Source organism: Galeopterus variegatus, unplaced genomic scaffold (genome assembly GCF_000696425.1).
Source record: "Galeopterus variegatus unplaced genomic scaffold, G_variegatus-3.0.2 Scaffold1424, whole genome shotgun sequence".
Taxonomy (NCBI): domain Eukaryota; kingdom Metazoa; phylum Chordata; class Mammalia; order Dermoptera; family Cynocephalidae; genus Galeopterus; species Galeopterus variegatus.
The window spans coordinates 141,242-162,445 of record NW_007727535.1 but is presented as its reverse complement, the minus strand read 5'-3'; the positions used below and the strand labels follow the sequence as shown (position 1 = coordinate 162,445).

The following is a 21,204-nucleotide window of genomic DNA, read 5'->3' as shown; positions in this document are numbered from 1 at the left end:
ACCGCGGCCCCAGGAAACTAATGCGATCCACCCTCCCCCAACTCAATTCTGGGCAGTTCTCTGCACAGAATGCTGCTGGGAAACACAGCATACAAAGGCTCACCTTTGAGGTCAGCTAAATCTGAGGACTGAGAAAGAGTGAAAATCCACAGCAATATTTTTGCAGCCTTCCCGAATTTGAAAGAAAATGAGTACTAAAGGCATGCTTGAGTGATCTTGCTTTTCTGTCATGCTGACCGAGAGAACTGGCACTGTTGTCTTCAGACACATTTTTAAGGTCTCCCACTGAACTTAGACTTGAATTTTGCTTTGTGTTTTTGCTTTTGAACCCTTGGTTGGGGACGGGGAAACCTGAAAGCCAGTTGTCGTAATGCCTGCAGGATGCACTTATGAAGAGCATGGTGGCCCAATAATTATTATTTTTGAAATGATGTGGGACTGGGGAGAACGGTCCAAGCCTACACGTAGCAAAAGTATTTCAAATCCATTACCAGCAGGGTCCAACCTGACCAAACTGTTGTCAGATGACAGGACTGGATGCACCTAAGTGAGCCAAAGGAAGGGTGTTTAAATATGAAAAAACAGGGATGTATTTTAGGTAACTAAGTTAGATATTTTTAGGTGTCAAACAAGTTTGCTTTTTCTTTATGTAAATCAGCTTCATAAAGAGTGTCTTACCCTGAGACGTAGTTCATTTCTTTAACTTTCGAAGACAAGTTCAGAGTAGACATATCCAGTTTTACTGTCATTACAGACTTCTGAAATATAAGAGGAAAAATAATTTAGTAAACTTAGGATATGTGTTCAAAGAGGCTCTAAAAAAAATAACCTATTTCTAGTAGCTGAGAGGCCTAACAGAACCAAGTATTAACTGCTTCTTCCTGGACTGTGTCAAATAATTGATTCTTGAAAATGTTTGATCCAGATAAATTGGATATGTAAAAGAAAATTAAATTAAATAAAGAAAATGTTTGAGTAGTGATTCTGCGTCCTCCTCTCTGGATTTTTTATGTGACGTTCCCTACCACATCCTGCTCCCCACCCCTCCACCTCCTAAGGAGGTCGGTTAGGAGCTGTGCTGTTGGTTACTACTGGTTTCCTGGGGGGTGCCTGCTGCCCCCCCCCCGCCACCCGAGGACGGTGACATCACAGGGACCACTTGTCTCATTTCAATACCTCTTACCCCAAGCTGAGACTCACTTTGCTCTCCTGGTGTCCCCTCCTGGAATGTGGGGGTGGCGTAATGGATCTCCTGGGACTGTGTGGTCCCTGTGCAAAAGACAAGGGGGAGTTATTGGGCAAATGAGCTGAGTCTCTGACCATAAGAGGGCAGGGGCACAGAGCCTCTGGACACTGCAGAGCACACTTACCATCTTGGGCTGTGGAAACACCTTGCCCTGATTCCAAGCCTGGCACAGATTCCTCATCTGTAAAATGGGAATGACGTAAATCGGGAGTTAGTGCTGTTTGTGTCACGCAGGGCAGGTGAATTATTCGACACCGTGCATGGCACGTGTCCAGGGCTCCGTTAGTGTTGGCTGAGGTTGCTCTCATTGCTAGCCACGGCCCCAGGTCTGGTCTACCATAAAGCAGTGTGCAACGCCTGCTCTAAGAGGTGACCATAGATCTGGCTGGTGAGCTCAGTTGGTTAGAGCACAGTGTTATAACATCAAGGTCAAGGGTTTGGATTGCTGTGCCAGCCACACACACAAAAAACCAAAAACAAGAGGTGACCATGAAAGATTTTGGAACACGGTGTGGATCATTCCAAACTGATATAAAAAAATTTCCAAGATGTGTTGTTAAGTGAAAAGATCAAGGTGTAGAAAGGCATGTGCCACCTCTGCTACCAACTGTTTAGCACACACGTAGGATATCTGTGGAAGGATTTGAAAAACTGTTCATTAGCCCCGGAAAGTGGGACCAGGCGTCAGGGTGAAAGGGAGACATTGAACTCTATTCCTTTTGTTCCATTTTTTTACCCATGTGTCTGTACAACCTTAAAAAAAATAGAGAAGAAAAAAAAAACAAAAAACAAAAAACTAAAACCAACCAAAATACCCAACAAAGGTGTCTCACCTGCTGGATTTTTAGAGACATTTTCATAAATCCCAGCTTCCATGGGTATGTCTCCACCATCCTTGGACACATGACCTCTCATAGCTTTTCCTACATGAATTGATACAGAATCATTAAGTTAAACCAATTCAGCCACATTTTTCTCCTCTGCCAAGGAGCAGAATTCCCCAAAGTTCTGAAAGGAAGACGACCTGCTCTAACGGCCTAAACTGTTGTCAAAGGAGAACCGTGAACTCAACGAAGAGCCTAAGGCACCCAATCTCCGAGCCAGGGGCTATTCTGATTCATTTTCCTTGCTCTGTGAGGACCGGGCTTTGCCTACCCGATGGTGCTTGAAGTGGCCAGACACATTTTCTTTCCTTCACTGAAGAGAACAGTCATAACATCTTTGTAATATCTTCAAGAGATAGTAAACGAGCCAGTTGCGTTAGTTCTATTTTTAGCTCTAGCCAGTAATCCAGACTATTAATGACACTTTTTCAGCAACCTGGGTTTTTGAAGGACAGAGAGACATGTTTCTAAGATGTCTGAGATGTATAGGTTGTGACGTCGGTTTTCAAGTTTTGTGTCAACTGAGTCCTTGACTTCTCTGAGTTGTGACTCTAGAGATGGAGGAGGCACAGGGGCCTAGCACTGATCATTTAGTTCTCCTGCCAGTTCTGACAGTATCTCGGCCCCATTCTACAGGTTAGAACACTGAGGCCCAGGGAGGCGAGGGAGCCTGTCCAACACTCCTCCGCTTGCTGGTGGGTGCCAGTAACTGACACACAGACAGTCTTCTGTGCGAACCTTGATATGCCTCCACACTTGTGTGCCAGAAGAAAAGGCCACTGTGAAATATTAGCCAGAGGTGATCACGCGACGTGAATGGTGAAAAGCAGCAGCTGAGGCTTCTCAGGGCATCCGTGAGTTCTCTGCCAGATGCAGCACTTAAGTGGGGGAAGAGAGGAACGGTCTGTCTTCATTCACTGAGCTTTGTCTGAGTGGCGGATCCAGTAAGGACGCTGCATAGCACAAGGCCAGGCTCTTGCCTTTGAGGAGCTTGCAGTCAGGACCAGCTATGTCATGTGCAGGGCCCAGGGCAAAATGAAGGGGGAGGCCTCTTGATAAAAAAATAGGGCAGGGGCTGGCTGGTTAGCTCAGTTGGGTAGAGCATGGTGCTGTTCACACCAAGGGCCAGGGTTCCAGCCCTGTACCAGCCAGCCCCAAAACAGAAGATTGGTACAGCCATGTTCATAGCAGCACTACTCACAGTAGCCAAGAGGGGGAAGCAGCCCAAGTGACCGTGCAGGGGTGAATAAAGTGTGGGGTATATATATATATATACCATGGAATATTATTCAGCCTTACAAACGAAGGAACCTCCAACCCACGCTACAACCTGGATGAACTTGAGAACATTAATCTAAGTGAAATAAGCCAGTCACAAAAGGACAAATACTGCATGACTCTACTTACATGAGGTACTTAGATGGTTAAATTCATAGAGACAGAAATGAGATGGTGGCTGCCAGGGGCTGGGGGAGGAGGACATGGGGAGCTATTTTTTTTTTTTTGGTCGATATATAATGTGGTTGATTATCTTTTTTTTCATGGCTACAGAGATTCAGTTTGGAAGATGTAAAAAGTTCTGGAGATGGACCGTGGTGATAGCAGCACAACAGTGTGAAGGTGCTTAACGCCACCGACCTGTACACTTAAACATGGCTAAAGTGGCAAATTTTATGTTTTGTATATTTTACTGCCTTAAAAAATTTTTTTTGAAAGATAACAAAAATTATGAAGAATTTCAAGGCATTGGCAGCAGAGCATTAAACCAAGCACGGGGGTTGGGGGCTCTTTGTAGCACGGGCCACTTGGTGTGTCAGTTGCACACCTGTGAAGCAGCCCCACTTGCAATCTCTATCAGAAAAGGCTTTTGCAGGGCCGGCCCAGTGGCGCACTGGAGAGTGCGCCGCTTGGGAGTGCGGCGGTGCTCCCGCTGAGGGTTCAGATCCTGGCCACTTGGTGTGTCAGTTGCACACCTGTGAAGCGGCCCCACTTGCAATCTCTATCAGAAAAGGCTTTTGCAGGGCCGGCCCAGTGGCGCACTGGAGAGTGCGCCGCTTGGGAGTGTGGCGGCGCTCCCGCCGAGGGTTCAGATCCTATGTGGAGACCGGTTCCCGTTCACTGGCTGAGCGCGGTGCGGGCGCAACACCGAGGGTTGCGATCCCGTTACCAGTCAGTAAAAAAGACAAAAAGGAAAAAAAAAAAAAGAAAAGGCTTTTGCAGAAAATGTGAGAACTATACTGGTGTGAACTGTTCGGAAGTTATATTTTTCCCATTCCATTTCTGATCTCCCCTTCCCTTCCTCCTCGCCCTCTGCCCTGCTGTCTCTATCCAAAACCCATGAGAAGACAATAGTAAAACATTTAAAGAACTTACTTCTTTTGTACTTTGATGGTATCCAAAAAGCCAGAATTAGGATTATTATCACTAGCACCACTAGTAACCCCGGAAGCAGAAGCTGCAGGCAGAAAGGACAGCCGTCTCTGCCTGGAAGGAGACAGCATTCACTGGTCACCACAGAGCTTTCTTTTCCATTGACACTGAGTTGATAAGGGTTCTAGAAAGGACAACCACAGCTGTCGCCCAAGTTGACCAACCTGTTATGTACCCAGGTCCCCAAACTGCTGTAGACATCTGCAGCTCTTGAGAGTAACTTGTTAATCAATGAAGTTCTTAAAGTCATGACCAAGTACATCTTCCAGAAGGGGTTGGGCAAGGCAGAGAAAAGCAGCACAACATTGAACAGACCGATTAGGACAACACTGCTAGGATTGTGAGCACCAGAAAGGCCTGGCTGTTCATTGCATAAAGCTCTCAGCCACACAGGCATGACTCGTGTCACCCAAACAACGACATTCATTGAGTATTAGAATGCGTTGTCTCATTTACCTCATTGGTACCTCTCCAATTTTATGGATGAGGAAAGTAAGGCTCAGAGAGGTTAAGTGACTTTCCTAAGGTCACACAGCTAGTCAATGGAAGGGCTGTGATTCATAACCAAATGCCTGGCTCCAGCAGGCTGCCTCCCTTGTTAGAACTTACTGAAACCAGGGTGTGAGCTCTGTTCTTCCGGGGATGTGGCTGGATGACGTGTGCAATGTCCAAGGTGTGGCTTCTGCCTTTGCTAAACTAGTTTTGTTCTATCCTGCTCTTACCTTGACAAATCTACCTTCATAGGGACCTGGAAGTCTGGGTTTGAATCTCAGATTCTCAGACTCTTCAGAGTTCTATACCAGAACCTGGCAGCAGAGGGGGAACCAGCCCCAGTCCTGGTCTGCCTCCCTCCCCACCTGCACCCTGAAGGGCCTTACATGCACGTGGAACCCCCACCCTGCATGTCCAAATGCTGCCCCCCCCCCACGCACACATACAAACAGCTCCCTTGGCTGGGGTTCAGCGATGCTCACACCCTCGCTGTGGCCCACCCTTGGGGAGACTGGCTTGGGAAGAGATACATGCAGGCCCTGAAAGGGGGTTCTGTTCTGATTGGGTAGGAAATTTGGGTCCAGGGGCCGGCCCGGTGGCGCACTGCTACAGTGCGCCGCTTGGGAAGTGCGGTGGCGCTCCCGCCGAGGGTTCAGATCCCATATACAGACCGGTTCCCGCTCACTGGCTGAGCGAGGTGCGGGCGCAGCACCGAGGGTTGCGATCCCATTGCCGGTCCCGGTCCGGTACGGGCGCGACACTGAGGGTTGCAGTCCATTGCCGGACACGAAAAAAGACAAAAAAAAAAAAAAAGAAATTTGGGTCCAGATACCCAGAGTGTGGGATTAAAAAGTGGGTGATAGGGTCCAGGCAGGCACATCCCCATGGCCCCCTGGATGACTCAACCTATGGGAAGGTGCACAGCCCAGAGCCCTGCAAACACAAGGCTGGAACAGGGGCCTCTCCTGCTCCGAGCTAAGGTCAGTGCTGGGAGTCTAGACTCACCAGATGTTAGTAATGGGGCAATAAACAGCCAAGCATGTGGGCATGGGCATTAGATGTCAATAAAAAAAAACAATGAAAAACAAAGAAAACCAAGTGACCTGGCAGCTCCAAGAGAGATGCAAATTCTAATACAGCTGCTTAGATCCTGGGCAAATCCCTTCCTGCCCCCACTTCTAGGCTTGTCTATGGGTCCTTTTTGGCAGAAAGCAACCCCAGCAGAGGTTGTGTGGCCCCTACCAGTGGGACCCTGCACGTGGAAGCAGGTGGCCACAGTGGGAAGCAGGTGGGCACAGGAGCAGCTGCAGTTTCTGGAAGCACATCCATACCCTGTTGGAAGAACTCAGGTAGCTCTTACCTGCTGAGGTCACGGTGACAGGCTGACTGTACAGTGCACGGTTAGGCAATCTGTTCTTAGCTTCACACCTATACTCTTTCTCTTCTTCAGCGTTCTTCTTGGTTAAGTTAAATTCAGCAGGCTTCCTTTCATTCTTAGAGATAGCTGGTGATATGATGACATTTTTTTCAAAGAAAGTATAATTGATGGGCAGTGAGCCATTGAAGGAGATGCAGCGTAGTGTTATATGTCTGCCTGTTTCTGTTCGAATGACCGTAATGTTCAGCAATGGGGCAGTCACCGGCTCTGGAAGGAGGACAGTGTATGTTAAAGGGATAAGCATATTGGGTTCACTCAGTCCACAAATACGGATTGAACCCCTACTCTATCTAATCCAGGCTGTGGACCAAAAGTGAATGACAGCCCAGCAGGAAAGGTCAGTGCACATGTGGCCAGCCCCGTGCAGTGTGACATGAGCTGTGTGCTGAGCCAGCCAAGGTTGGGGGACGCCTCTCTGCTCGGAGGGATTGGGGTGCAAACTTGCCTTTTACAGAATTCACCATCTGTTTATTGCTGATAAAGAGTATAATTTTGTTGATGATCCAGTTCCAAGTATGAAATTGAGAGGTGCTTTTATTCTCAATCCTTAAAAGATCATAGTGGCTTATTTAAAAAAAAAAGAAGAAATCTAAAAATATTATTTTCTGTAACTGTATTTTCATTTATAGAACTCAGCTGCATAATTATCTTCCACTTCCTCCCAAAAGAAGGAAGTAACTCTGCTAAATAGATTCAAAGGAAACTCTCAACAGGAAATGGGTGGGTCTGGTACTCTCTGTCAGGTACCCTATTTTGTGCGAGAATCCAGCTATGTAATTCATTATATGATTCATTAATAAAACAGTGTTACGGGATGGAAGGAGAGTTGTTGGGTATCTAGCGTGTGCCAGGCATGCAAATCACGTGATCACAGTTGACCTTCACAACAGTCCTACGAGGATCACGCCCATTCCAAGGACGAACCAACTGGGCTTTGGTTAGGAAACTTGCCCCAGGTCACATAGCTAGTAAATGACAGAGTCAGGACCAACTCCAGAGTCACACTTTTTTTAAAAAAATAATATCAATTTGGCACAGAAACAGTAAAATATGGGTACCAAAGGATAAGTAAATTCAAAGAAAATAATTTAAGATCTCCTTGCCCCATCCCTCCCCTTGCAGTATCCTCAACAGAACGGCACCCAGTGGTGGTGGCTGCAGAGGGCAACTTCATTTAAGAATAACACTAATAGGATGTTCTTCCTATGGAACGGAAATCTGCCTCCTATAATTTTTAAAAAAAAAGGAGGTGAAACACTCGTGAGGAGGCAGAGAGCATGGACTCCTCTCTGAGATGGGACGAGGTGAACTGCACCAGGGATTGATATCTAAAGTGACTACAAAGAGCTAGACTTCCCTCAAGGTGGTGGAAGGATTGGTAACGGGCATCCCAGAGTCATGATGATCCGGGAATGGGAGCTGCAGTGAGTTGCGACTCTTCAGTAAACCCGTGAAACTTTTTAAATTTCAAGGAGTCCTTTAAGCACCTCCAGCTGACACCTTCCCCATAAGACCTTTTCTAAACTCTCCAGGCAGAGGTGCCCCCTTCTCTGTCCCCTTTGGCACTTGGTCCTCTCTGCACGCTACTTACACTACCCCTTATTACACAACCCACTTGGATGTCTCAGAGCTCCCTCAAATGTAACCCGTTTGAAGCCGAACTCCAGTTAATCTGCTAGTCAGTGAGTCAATCGATAGGCAGACAGAGGGACACATTTACAGATCTGTCCTTCTTGCATTCTCCCCATCGCAGTAGCTGGTGCCACTCTTCATCGGTGGATCAAGTTAGACATCTGGAAGCCATTCTTGATGCTTTCCTCACCTTTGCTACCTGTGACTCCAAACTGAATCAGTCAGCAAGTCCTTTTCATTTGTCCTCTAAAATATTTCTTGAATCCATCCATGTCTGTCCATCCCTGCCATTGTTTCTCTCCTGGATAACCGCAAGAGCCGCCCAACCAATCCTCAACTGTGCTCTTGCGCTGAATGAACTAACGTCAAGGTTGATGCATTGGGTCCTGATCCTCCCCCGCCTGCCCGCTGCACATGAAGAGTCTGAATCCCTCCCATGACTCCAGCCCTGCCTGACCTGCCCCCCCACCACCACCTCCAGTCTCATCAGGGTAACACTCCCCTCATGGGAGCCTTCAGCCCTACTGGCCTCCTTGAGCCAGCCTAGTTCTTTCCCAGGCTGCAGCCCCTGCACACTCTACGGTCCCTGGACTAGAGCCCTCTTTTCCCCTGTCTCTTTTTTTTTTTTTTTCCCCCTTTTTATTTGTCTTTTTTCGTGTCTGGCAACGGATCGCAACCTTCAGTGTCGCGCCCGTACCGGACCGGGGACCGGCAACGGGATCGCAACCCTCGGTGTCGCACCCACACCTCGCTCAGCCAGTGAGCGGGAACCGGTCTGTATGTGGGATCCAAACCCTTGGCGGGAGCGGCGCCGCGCTCTCAAGCGGCACACTGTAGCAGTGCGCCACCGGGCCGGCCCCTCCCCTGTCTCTTTACATAGCTTTTTCTCATCCTTCAGGGCTCTACCTAAATACCATTTTCTTTGAAAAGCCTTCCACAACTACCCTACCTAAGTAGGTCCCCTGTCCTCTGCTTTTCTCCATTACTTTGCCTGTTTCTGTTTCTTTGCAGCAATCAACACAGTTTGTGATTTATTCGTTTGGGTACTTGGGTTTTGTGTCTCCCCCACTAATCTGTATGCTCCACAAGGGAAGGAACCAATGTATATCCAGAGGTTGGCACATCTGGGTTCTCATTACATATTTGATGAGTGAATCAATGATTAAAGAATTTGTGTTTATGGCTCTTACCCTCAACCCTTATTGTCAATGATGTCTTGGGCATCACTGAGATCCTAGTAGCACAACTGCTTGCACAGAATAGGCACTCGATAGATAACTGTTGATCTAACTTAATTGAAGTTGACACAGTTTTACAGTCTATCAGGACAGTGTAATTATTCTGACAAATTGCAGAAAAGTTGTGCACAGAAAATATATGCATGGATGGATTTACTGCTCAGTCCAGCACGAGTCTGACCACTAGAGAATATTATCAGTTAAGTACTATGCTTGCAGGTTTTCCCCCTTCGTTTTCATATTTCTTTTACAATTGTGACTTGTACTCAATTTACGTCTAAAGATCATTGGTTCTAACCTGGAGCCTATAGTATACTCTAAAACCTTATGCAAAAATTTCCATCTGCAGTCTTATGAGCATGTCTCTGGGGAAAGTATTCGTCACTATCATTAGATTATTATGACAGTTATAACCTAAAAAGCTAAGAATCATTGACCTAGAGAAGTGTTGTCCAGTAGAACTTTCTGTAATGATGGAAATGCTCTATCTCTGTGTTGTCAAATATGGCAGTCACCAGCCACCTGTGGTTATTGAGTACTTGAAATGTAACCGAGACCGTGGAACTGAATTTTTTATTTAATCTAATTGTAATTAATTTGAACTTAAATTTAAATAGCCACATGTTGCTGGTGGCTACTGTACAAGATAGCACAGACCTGAAGTATCACTCAGAATTGATCAGGAAGTCAAGGTCCCTATGTTTAGAAAACTCCAGGTACAATGTACACGTATCACCTGAAAGCCCTCCCTCCCTTTCCCAGGAGCCCATTATCAAGTCACCTTCACAGATGAGGCCATTAATGCTAAGCTGCAATAGGCCTGGGGTAGGAAGATGGGAGAGAAAAATCTAGACGTAATAAGATGTGGCTGGGCAGGAAGAGTGCTGGCCGAAGGGGCACCTGATGCAGGGGGAAGAAAGTGGGAAAGGCCCAGGGCCCAACACTGATTCCAAGACGTCTCACCTGAGTCTTCAGAAAAAAAAATAGTATTTGGCAGTATGTGGGAATCTTGGAATAAAGAAAGCATCAGAAAGATCTCAGCAATTTTATTGTTGAGACCTAAGAATTTTACCTAAAGATATGACTATTATCTGAAATAGTCAAGTCTTTGAAAGAGAAAGTTGAAATGGAATTATTAAGAATAAAGACAGGGGGCCGAGCCCGTGGCGCACTCAGGAGAGTGCAGTGCTGGGAGTGCAGCGATGCTCCCGCCGCGGGTTCGGATCCTATATAGGGATGGTCGGTGCGCTCACTGGCTGAGCGCGGTGTGGGCGACACCAAGCCAAGGGTTGCGATCCCCTTACCGGTCACAAAAAAGACAAAAATAAATAAATAAATAAAAAGGAATAAAGACATCAGCGACATACTTTCCAAACTCTTGAGTAAGAGTTCTCAAGGGGAAAGGAGAGCCCTTCATAGAACAGGAGAGAGTCTCACAGATCGCAGGCCTCCAAGTAGCAAGTGCTTGACTCACCCACAGCTGTGAAGTTGAACTCGCCACTATATCCTGAACAGTTGGAAACTTGGGCTTTGCATTTGTAGGGGCCCAAATCACGGACTTCTGAGATGCTCAGGTTGAAAACTGTGGGGGCACCTTTTCCTTCCTGGGATTGCAGGAATATCCCACTCCGAAACAACAAATAAGTGATCTGCAGTGATTTGTTCTTGTTGGAACAAAACAGAGATACATTTTGACCCTTCATGACTACATTAGTTTCTGGGTACAAACTCGGAGAAAGGAGTGCTAGAAAACAAAATGACACAAAAAGTCCTTGTTAAAATCCCTTGGTAATAACTCAGTGGTTGCCTAGCCATATTTTGATGGGTCGAGTTGGTGGGACACTGTTCCTGGTGAGCTTTCCTAAGGGAGGCATTTCTTGCCTGCACAGATGGATCAGTGCATGGGGAAGCTCAGTGCCCACAGAGGTTCCTCCCAGTGACTGATGGGTGGACTTGACCAGGCAAAGTCTTTTGTGCTTGTCACCTGTCTTGCCAGTGAGAACCTGAAGTAGACTCTTAAGACTGGCTATGCTGAGTTATAAATATGAAAAGAGTTCCAAGTTCTATGACCAAACATTACATCTGGTGACTTGTTTTGTCCATTATTTACTTTAAATTTTTTTATTTTGGAAAATTTCAAACACAATAGTAGAGAAGACAGTATAACGTACCCCTGTGTATCCACCCAACTTTCAACAATTATCATCTCAATTCCATTTCATCTGCCCCCAAACAAATCCCAGACCACATGTTTCATCCATAAATTTCAGTAAGAGAAAGAGATAGCATGATAGCTGGGAAATGGCCTGGCTAGGACCTGACCTGTCACAGCTAGGGCTTGGTGTTCTGCCGTTGAACATAAATAATTTCATAGACCACTGACACCAGACAAGGCCACTGTATGGCCATGATGGGTTGAGACAAAAACAAGACCACTCCATAAAGACATGAACATTGTCCAAACCACAAAAATGGCCAAGCATCCCCCTAAACTGGCTAGTGTAAGAGACTGCTGCTTCATCACTAATCACAGCTTTACCCTGACTCTGTTCTTCTTGCCTCTTAGATAAGAATTGCTAAATTACCCAATCGTAGAATTACTCCCACTTCTTGAAAGAATCCAATCTAGAGCATTCCTTCTCCAAATCACCTAATACAAGTTCACATCCTGTTGCTGAGATGTCCCAGTGTTCCCAGTGATGTGTGTTTTCCCTCATCACAAGTCATCAATAAACCCAACTTTGCAGTAGCTTACACAGCCAGACACCATGCAATAGTCTTCCCTTTAATAAAATGACTATGATGGTGTGCTAAGTTTTTTTCATAGCATGTCATTATTAAAGGTGAACACAAATACATTAAAAAACCCACCAAAAATCCAACTTTGTTCAATTACGTGTGTGTGCCTGGTGATCTCTGGCTGGAGGAACTCAATAGCTTGTATCTCTAAGAAGACAAGAGCTTTTTCTATAAATATAATGACACCATTATCACATCTAAAAATTGAAAATATTTTTAAAAAATTATCAAATATTTAGTTATTATTTAAATTTCTCTAATCATCTAATTTTTTTTTACAGTTTTTTGTTTGAATTTTGATCCAGATATGGTCTGTTGCAATTGGTTGATACATTTTCTTAAGGGTTCTTTTGTTTGTTTTTTTCTTTTTTATTCTATATGCCTTTCCACCTCTTTTTTTTCCCCCTTGGAATTTATTCATTGAGATTGCAAGTCGTTTGTTCTGTAATGTTTTCCATGGTTTGGATTTTTGTTGATCTTATATCCCCATGATATAATTTACCAAGTTCCTCTGTCTCCTGTATTTCTGGTAAATCAGTAATTAGAGTCACAGATTTGATGAAATACAGATTAGCTTTTTTTTTTTTTTAAATTTATTTTTATTATTTTTTTTTCCTTTTTGTCTTTTTTCGTGACCGGCAACGGATCGCAACCCTCAGTGTCGTGCCCGTACCAGACCAGGACCGGCAACGGGATCGCAACCTTCGGTGTCGCGCCTGCACCTTGCTCAGCCAGCGAGCGGTCGGTCTGTATGTGGGATCCGAACCCTCGGCGGGAGCGCCGCCACGCTCCCAAGTGGTGCACTGTAGCAGTGCACCATCGGGCCAGCCCCAGATTAGCTTTTATCTAACAAGAATGCATCATAGAGGGTAGTGTGAACTTCCATTAGGAAGCACATAATATCTGATTATTTCTCTTTTCATTTGTTAGTAGCCTTTGACAATAATCACCTAGAAGCATTAATTCACTAGAGGTTGCAAAGTTGTACATACTAATTCTTTTGTTCCTCCTTTATTTATTATCTGAAATAATTCTATAAAGAGAATCTTGCCCTGATCAACATTTGGTGACACTGAGGTACAGTTTGCATAGAAAAGGCAAGATAAATGCTTCTCTCCCTTTACTGACCAATTTCGAAAAAATAGAAAATAAGCTGGTTCCCTAAAATCTTATAACAATGAGATGTTTTTCTTTTAAGAATCACTATGAACTCATAGATTTGAACATATTTGATGTATTTCAATTCACTGCAGTTATTATTTTTATTGTCCCATTTTTTTTGACCACTGTAAACCTTTTCAAATTGCCTCTTGAGTCCATTTGACATCATCGCAATAGTCTTTCACAGCTTTTTTATTTGTTTGTTTATTATTTAGAAAAGCTAAGGGAAAAAATAACCCTTAACAGAAAATCTGATGTAAGATTAGGTCTTCCAAGTAAGACACAAAAATTAGGAGCCATAAAGAAAAGATTGAAAAAATTGACTACCCAAAAACTCAAAACTTCTCTACGAAAAAATTAAAAGTCAAGTGACAGTCTAGAATAAAATGCTCAAAATGTAAATAAGAGCAAAGGATTCTTTTTATCTACAGAAATTGATATTGAATTATGTTCAATAGCAGAACACCATGACCTAACAGTGACAGGTCAGTTCCTAGCCAGGACACTTCCCAGTTATATCCTGCAAATCGATAAGAAATACAAACAATTAAATAAATGGACAAATAATATGAGTAGGTAATGCCCAAAAGAGCAAATTCAGATGGCCACTAAACAGTGTTGGGGTCAATGGATGGCTTGGGTGGAGGACAGATTTAGACCCCTCAAAAATGCCTTCAACTCCCCTCCCACTCTTTGATCTGCACAATTATCATTTTTTCAGACTTACATAAGCTCAATCCAAGACCTCACCTCCCTTTCCAAGAAGATAGCCATCTCTGAATTTCCAGTATATGGGAATTTATGAAGCAATAAACATGAAAAAGATGCTCAACTTCACAAGTGACGAGACAACTTCCAATTAAAACAGCACTGAGATATTTTTCACTCGTCAGATTGCCACAAATTTAAAAAAATGATTGTATCTACCATCAGGGAGGATGTGGGAAACTCACGCTCGCCCACACTATTGGTGACCGTGTATAGGTTCAGCCTGTCAGGAGGACAACTTAACAGGACCTGAGACAATTTAAATGGATATGCCCTTTGACCTGACAATTTCACTTCTAGGATTTCATCCACAGAGATGTTCTCGAACTCTCCTGTTCACAAAAAATGTTTTGTACAAGGATGTTTATTGCAGCATTGTTTATATGACCAAAAAAAGAAAGTGAAACAATATAGGTATGGTTAAATAAATTATGGCTGAGTTGTATTATAAAATACCATGCAGCTGTTGAAAAAATGAGATAAACCTATATCCACGACTTAGAAATGTCTATGATATTTTAAGAAAAAAGATAAGTCACAGAAGCATTTTTTGTTTGTTTGTTTGTTTGTTTGTTTTTTAACCATGATACTGAATAGAAAATGGCTGTTGATAGTGGTTGCTTCTGGAAAAAGAGAGGGGAGGGGGCTTGGAGGAGGTGTCACAGAACTTTCACACTTCACATAGTGACAATGACAACCGTGGCTAGCATTTACTGGTGGTTTACCAAATGCCAGGCGCTGTGCTGAGGAACGAGGATCGTCTCATTCAACCATCACGACCACCCTCTCAGGTAGGCACTTTTATTATCCCCACTTCACAGATGAGGGAAAGAAAGCTTACGGGGGTCACATCATGTGCCCAGGCTGCCAGCTGGTAAACCGTACAACCAGGGTTAGGACCAACGTGGTCTAACTCTCTGATAGACTGTCTCCCACTATATATTTCTAGTGTTGCTTGAATTATTTTACAACAATTATGTGTAGGTTTTCTAGTTTAAAAATAACCACAAAGAATGTTAGAAAAATTTCATCGTAAAAACAATATTTTGTCACTGAGTCTCAAAAAAAAATGCTTCAACTTTCCTCCTAAATCATTTTATTTTAAGCAGCAGGTAACTAAAAAGACTTTGTTCTTTGGTCGTTCCTCTGAAAGCATAGAAAACTCATGAATGAATGCTCATGTTTAAAGCTGACCATCTCATCATTTCACCGAAAATGGTTTTAGTAGGAGAGAAGGAAACGAAACTTACCATTTTTTCTCATTGTCTGACAATCCGGTACAGCTTTTTGAGCTGAAAGAGGGAAAAGGAACACGAGAAAGCCCATTTTCCACATGACGTTTTTGTTTGGAGAGTCCAGCCTCAGAGCGATGGGGCGTTACATGGGACAGAAGCAAAAATGCACCAAAAGAACAGGTTTTTCAAAGGGCTGCACATTCTCCCAAATGAAGGGAGAGAGGCAGGCAGAGGAGGGGAAGAGGCCGGGTAGTGACGGGTCACAGAACTTCCTCTTTTTCTATACCCAGTTAAGGACATCAGAAGGACCGAATGAGCTTTGCCCAATAGGACTGGTTGTTCTGATCATCCTGTGTTCCTCCATGAGTTTTTATAATAAGAGAGATTTGGTAGGTTGCCTCTACCTCGGGCTGGCTGGGACTTTGGACAGTGGGAAAAAGAAAAAGAGAACAACCTGACTGTGGTGTTGTCTCTGGGTAAACCCACCTGATCCTCTCTCTCTGGACTGAGTCTACATCAAAAGGAGTTTCGTGGAAATTGGGTTTAGTCTTTGGAAACGAATGTTGACTGTCTCGATCAGACACAAATATGGCATCAGAAATACCTGCTTTTCTTAAATGCTGATGCCCAGGCCCCACTCCAGACTTACTGGGGGTTGAAACTTGGGACTCTAATTTTTTGGCGGGGGGGCTTGCTGGTGTGGGGATCAAAACCCTTGAGCTTGGTGTTATAACACCATGCTCTAACCAACTGAGCTAACTGGCCAGTCCTAGAACTCTGATTTTTAACAAGGGCCTCCAGTGATTCTTTTGCACATTCAAGTTCGAGAAAGACCCCTAAATGATACTGCTGCCTCAGTGATTTCTGAATCTGGGGAGCCTCAGGGGCTGTTATTATGCTGAGCCCACCAGTGCCAGGAAAATGTGTCGCGGAGGAATGTGTGTAAGAAATAGGGCTAGGAGGACTGAAGGATGAGTGAACCTAGATCAGCTTTTGAAATATAATGTGCAGAGCTACTTCCTGATGGAGGGGAGACCACCAGAGGGATAAGGAAGAAGGAGGCTATGGGACTAGGTGGGTGGGACAGCTGGTCAACCTGTGCAAGAGTCAACTGGTCCACCAAGAGAGGCAGTTGGAAGTTGAATGGGCAGGGCTGCATTAAGCTGGGACACTCATCTCTGTGGCTTAGGCCCCAAGGGTACCATAACCAAATCACTCCTCATTGACTTGGGGTCACTTGAATAGAGAATGGATCTGAAGGAGGAATTGTCAGATCAGGGACAAATGCTACCGTGGCAACAGAAAATTGAGTACCACTTGTTCATAGCTAACCATTTGTATAAGTGCAAGGTTTATCAAAACACATTGTGGACTGATATTTTTAGTTTATTTGGAAGAAAATGATCAGTGAAGTGAAATAAAGTATAACAGAGCATACACACATACAAGGGTACTTCAAAAAGTTCACAGAAAAATAGGGCCGGCCCGGTGGCACACTGCTACAGTGCGCCGCTTGGGAGTGCGGCGGCGCTCCCGCCGAGGGTTCGGATCCCACATACAGACCGGCCGCTCACTGGCTGAGCGAGGTGCGGACGCAACACCGAGGGTTGCGATCCCGTTGCCGATCACGAAAAAAGACAAAAAGGAAAAAAAAAAAGTTCACAGAAAAATAGAACCAAGATAATATCAATCTTTTAGGGGCCACCCCGTGGCTCACTCGGGAGAGTGTGATGCTGATAACACCAAGGCCACGGGTTCGGATCCTATATAGGGATGGCCGGTTCGCTCACTTGGGAGAGTGTGGTGCTGACGACACCAAGTCAAGGGCTGAGATCCCCTTACCAGTCATCTTTAAAAAAAAAAAAAGATAATAGGAATCTTTCAATGAACTTTTTGAAGCACCCTCGTGTGTGTGCGTCTGTGTGTGTGAGTGTGTGTGTATTTTTTAAGGAAGGCTTTGTACAGATGCTGGTTCCACAGAAGCACTACTCCAGAGCAGGAAGATATTTAATCTTAAATGACATTTAATTTTAAATGTCTGTTTGTGCAACACTGACTTACAACATTGACTCATAAAAAAGTGACTTAATTTTACTTTGGAAAGACTGCTGTGATATGAGCCATCAAATGATACCTGAGTTACACTATTAGAGCTGTTTCTTAGTATCCATATAAATTAAGTGAAGGACATTGAGGGAAGTATCGTGGCTGAAAGTGAGTGACAATATCCGAATTTCTAGTACTTGTATAAGGAAAAAGAAAATAACTGCTTTTTTAAAATTGGATATTTGCTTATTTATAATTATGGTTTTATACTTTTCAACATTTTTAATAAAGATTTTTTTAATGGTGTTGTAGAAAGATCTCACGATGCAGTAAGAGGATCAAAATATAGTCAATGAAAGAGAAAAGCTGGTTATAAATAGTTGTGATGACATGATCATTTTTTAAAATAAGAGAGTGTATAATGTATATACATAGAAAAAAATTGTCTGAAACAATATTTTCTCAAAATGTTAATAATAGCTCTATCTGGATGGTAGAATTATGGGGGATTTTTATTATTCTAGCTTCGTTTTGAATTATGTTTTTCTGCATTAATATTCTCCTTATTATGGAGGAAGGGGAAAAAATGGGGATAATTCCAGACCTTGACACTTTTCCTTGGTTCTCAGTAGGAGAGGAAGAGCTTTCTCTAAGTCTGGTTGTACAATTGCTTATGACTAAGCCAGGGTGGGAGCTTGGACAATCTCCAGAGGCTTGGGCTCAAAACCACTGAGTTACTGAGAAGGGTAAAGTCAATTTTACGCGGAGGGTAAAAGCAAAATCCCTTCCTCTGAGGACCCATGGGTGGCTGAGACCTGCTCTTGTGCAACCCACAGGCTTGCACATAACAGTTTCTACTTCCTTAAGAGAAAATATGTTTTGAGTCCAGTAAGATATGAAAATTGAAACTGCACACTAAACTAAGAAATTATCCAATAAGCATGAATACAATTCATTTCCACATATTGTCCTTGTCCCCAGGAATGTCTTCAGCTCTCCATCCCCTGTGGTTTCCACAGAGTCCTTTGTTGTAAGCAGCACGCATCCTTAGAGGCGGTGTATCATAAATTGCTGTTACTAGTAACAGTTGCAGCCGTTGTTTATGGACTAGACCGGGCCTTGTGCCAAATGCGTTTCCCATGTGATCTCCTTTAATCCTCTGGAGGTTTATTGTCCCCATTTTACATTTGGGGAAACTCAGCCCAACTGGGACTCAAACCCTGACCTGTCTGAAGCCAAAGCCTGTGCTCCGCACCCTTCTCCATAGCCTCTGTTCGACCAGCATCCATGATCAGAACCTTCCTGAAGTCAGGTCTTAGAGTCTCTAAATTACAACCCGGAGGGGCTGTGGTTCACTACTGTGGTTTACCTCTACTGGGTGCAGAATTCTCCTGGCTCTGTGAAGTGTCTGCAGAAGTAAAGCTATGAATTCCGGTCTCACCATTCTGAAGTGGGGGGTGGGAAGCAGCAGGGGGCTTCTCAAGTGGAGGGGGCTGGGATTGGGCAGGGCCATTTGGGTTGCTGATTCTTGTGGCCATGCAGGGTTGGCCCTGTAGGTCCCTCATATTTCTGCGGACAGGAGTCCTCCCTGTGGGGAAGCCAGGTCCCTGTTTAGGGACAGATTCTTCCAGGACATCATTCCCCTCCAGTGAAAGATTCTCCTTGCTCGCGCTCCCCAGGTCCAGCCTGTGGTGGTCAGTCATCCCCGGGCCCACCCCCAGCCACCCCCAGCCACCCCCAGGGTCTGAGCAGAGCCAGGGCCAGCTGCCCTTACCCAACTCTTCCTCCCTGCCTGGCCACCACTGTCTGGAAGCAAATCATCTTTAACCCTCAATCACAATAAACCTTTATGCCCTGTGACAGTAAACATTCCTTCTCGGATACCTGCTGTTCTAAAGAAGATGACAGTGATTCACAGGACTCACAGTGCTTTTCAGACTGTTATATTGGTGACAACTTCTCTCACTAAAGAAGGGGCGGGGTTTTTTCCCATGTTTATCGCAGCCCCATTCACAAGAGCCAAGATATGGAACCAGCCTAAATGTCCATCAACAGATGATTGGATAAAGAAAATGTGGCATCCACATAATGGAATACTACCCAGCCATAATAAAGAATGAAATCCTGCCATTCACAGCAATACGGATGAGCTTGGAGAAAATTATGTTCAGTGAAATAAGCCAGGCTTATTTCAAAGAGAAATACTGCATGCTTTCACTCATATGCGGGAGCTAAACAAAAGAGAACAAAAAAATCCGAAGTAAATAATAACAACAGTAAGTTGACCTTTCAGAAGGGGAGAGAACTGTCGTTACTAGAGGCAGGAAAGGGGATAGTGAGAGGCTGGTTAATGGACACAAAATTACAGCCACGTAGGAAAAATAAGTTCTATTGGTGTACAGTAGACCCAGGAATCTATAATTAACAATGATTTACTGCATGTTACCAAACAACTAGAAAAGAGGAGATCAAATGGGCACATCACAAAGAAATGATTAAGGTTTTCGACGATGAATGTGCTAATTACCCTAAACAGATCAGCACACATTGCATACATGTATTGAAATATAACTGTACCCCATAATTATATACAATCGATACGTTTCAATTAAAAAATTTTTTAAGAAGAAGGGTAGAAAGAGCCCCACACATTTAATCTCTGGTGGGATGACCTTCAATGCTAGAATTTCAGCTAAAGGGAATTGGAGTTTTTGCAGGCAATACAGCTTTGACACTTTTCCCACCAACATGTCCCCATCTTTGCTAGGTCCCTGAGAACCATTGTGCCTGGGAGGACTAGGGGCTTTTCAGAAAAGCTGATGTGTCTGGGGCGTTTCCAAGTGTGGAACCCTCAGCTGTAAGCACAAAGTTTGCTGGCCGCAGAACCGACAAAGCAGATGAAACCAGGGGAGATACTGCTGACAGCTGTTTGTATCTGTTGCTAGGAGCGCTTTAGCGAGGCCCCGGAAAAGGGAAGTAATTTATCAAAGTGCACAATAAATCAGAAGGGAAGTCTCAAATCGAAAAGTTCATCCAGGAACCTGGCACATTCCTTGGGTCCAAAACATGCCAAATTTACATTATCATAGTCCACAGTAATTCACCATATTAATAAGATAATAATAAATATAGTGATACAAACAGTAAAGTTGGTCTATTCCTTTCTGTTGTGCTAAGAGCTCTTATACTGATTGTCTCATTTAATCCTTACAAAACTTCTAACAAGGGGTGCAGAAGTATGAAAAATATTTAACCATCAGTAGAGTAATATAAATAAACTCAATACATGGGTCAAAAATTTAAAAATATATTCTACCCCCACTTTGTCTCTAAATAAACTAACCTATATTAAAAAACCACTTATCAAATGATAGTTTTTGTGCAAGATGTTAATTGAGTTATTCTTATAATTTCCAAAGTTTTGTTATTATTTACAAATGATTGGTGTGGTCTTTTGAGTCAGCACTCTGTCTGCGATAATCTGACAGGGGAAACTGTCTTGAACTTTTCCAATGAATTCCTTGAAATTGGTGGCCATTGGGTAATGTGTGGTCTCAATAAATAGAGAATTTTTCTTTATACGAACAATAGTGTTCATGGTGTTAAATCCTCAATCCTTGATGAACAATAACAATTACAAAATTCAAAAATGTTCTAGCCCTGGCCGGCCCGGTGGCGCACTGCTACAGTGTGCCGCTTGGGGGCTCGGCGGCGCTCCCGCCGAGGGTTCAGATCCCACATACAGACCGGCCGTTCACTGGCTGAGCGAGGTGCGAGCGCAACACCAAGGGTGGCGATCCCGTTGCCGGTCCCAGGGTTCAGATCCCACATACAG

General features: G+C 44.1%; 1 protein-coding gene across 1 annotated transcript; it reads right to left on the bottom strand.

Moving 5' to 3' along the window:
• Positions 1 to 699: 699 nt before the first annotated feature.
• On the bottom strand, positions 700 to 11,072 carry MILR1 (mast cell immunoglobulin-like receptor 1). The gene is made up of 7 exons (XM_008576903.1): positions 10,835 to 11,072; positions 6,413 to 6,697; positions 4,504 to 4,614; positions 2,080 to 2,169; positions 1,371 to 1,427; positions 1,201 to 1,269; positions 700 to 758 (listed from the first exon to the last, which is right to left on the bottom strand). The coding sequence occupies exons 1-7, from the start codon at positions 11,061 to 11,063 to the stop codon at positions 700 to 702; spliced, it is 900 nt and encodes a 299-aa protein (XP_008575125.1). The 5' UTR covers positions 11,064 to 11,072.
• Between the last annotated feature and the right edge of the window lie 10,132 nt (positions 11,073 to 21,204).

Coding starts and splice junctions, on each gene's coding strand:
- MILR1 (XM_008576903.1), bottom strand. CDS start 11,063: ATGAAGGGTCAAAATGTATCTCTGTTTTGTTCCAACAAGAACAAATCA. Junction 6,698..10,834: donor GTTCAACTTCACAGCTGTGG/GTGAGTCAAGCA, acceptor TCCTCCTTCCAG/AGCCGGTGACTGCCCCATTG. Junction 759..1,200: donor GGGGACACCAGGAGAGCAAA/GTGAGTCTCAGC, acceptor CTTATATTTCAG/AAGTCTGTAATGACAGTAAA.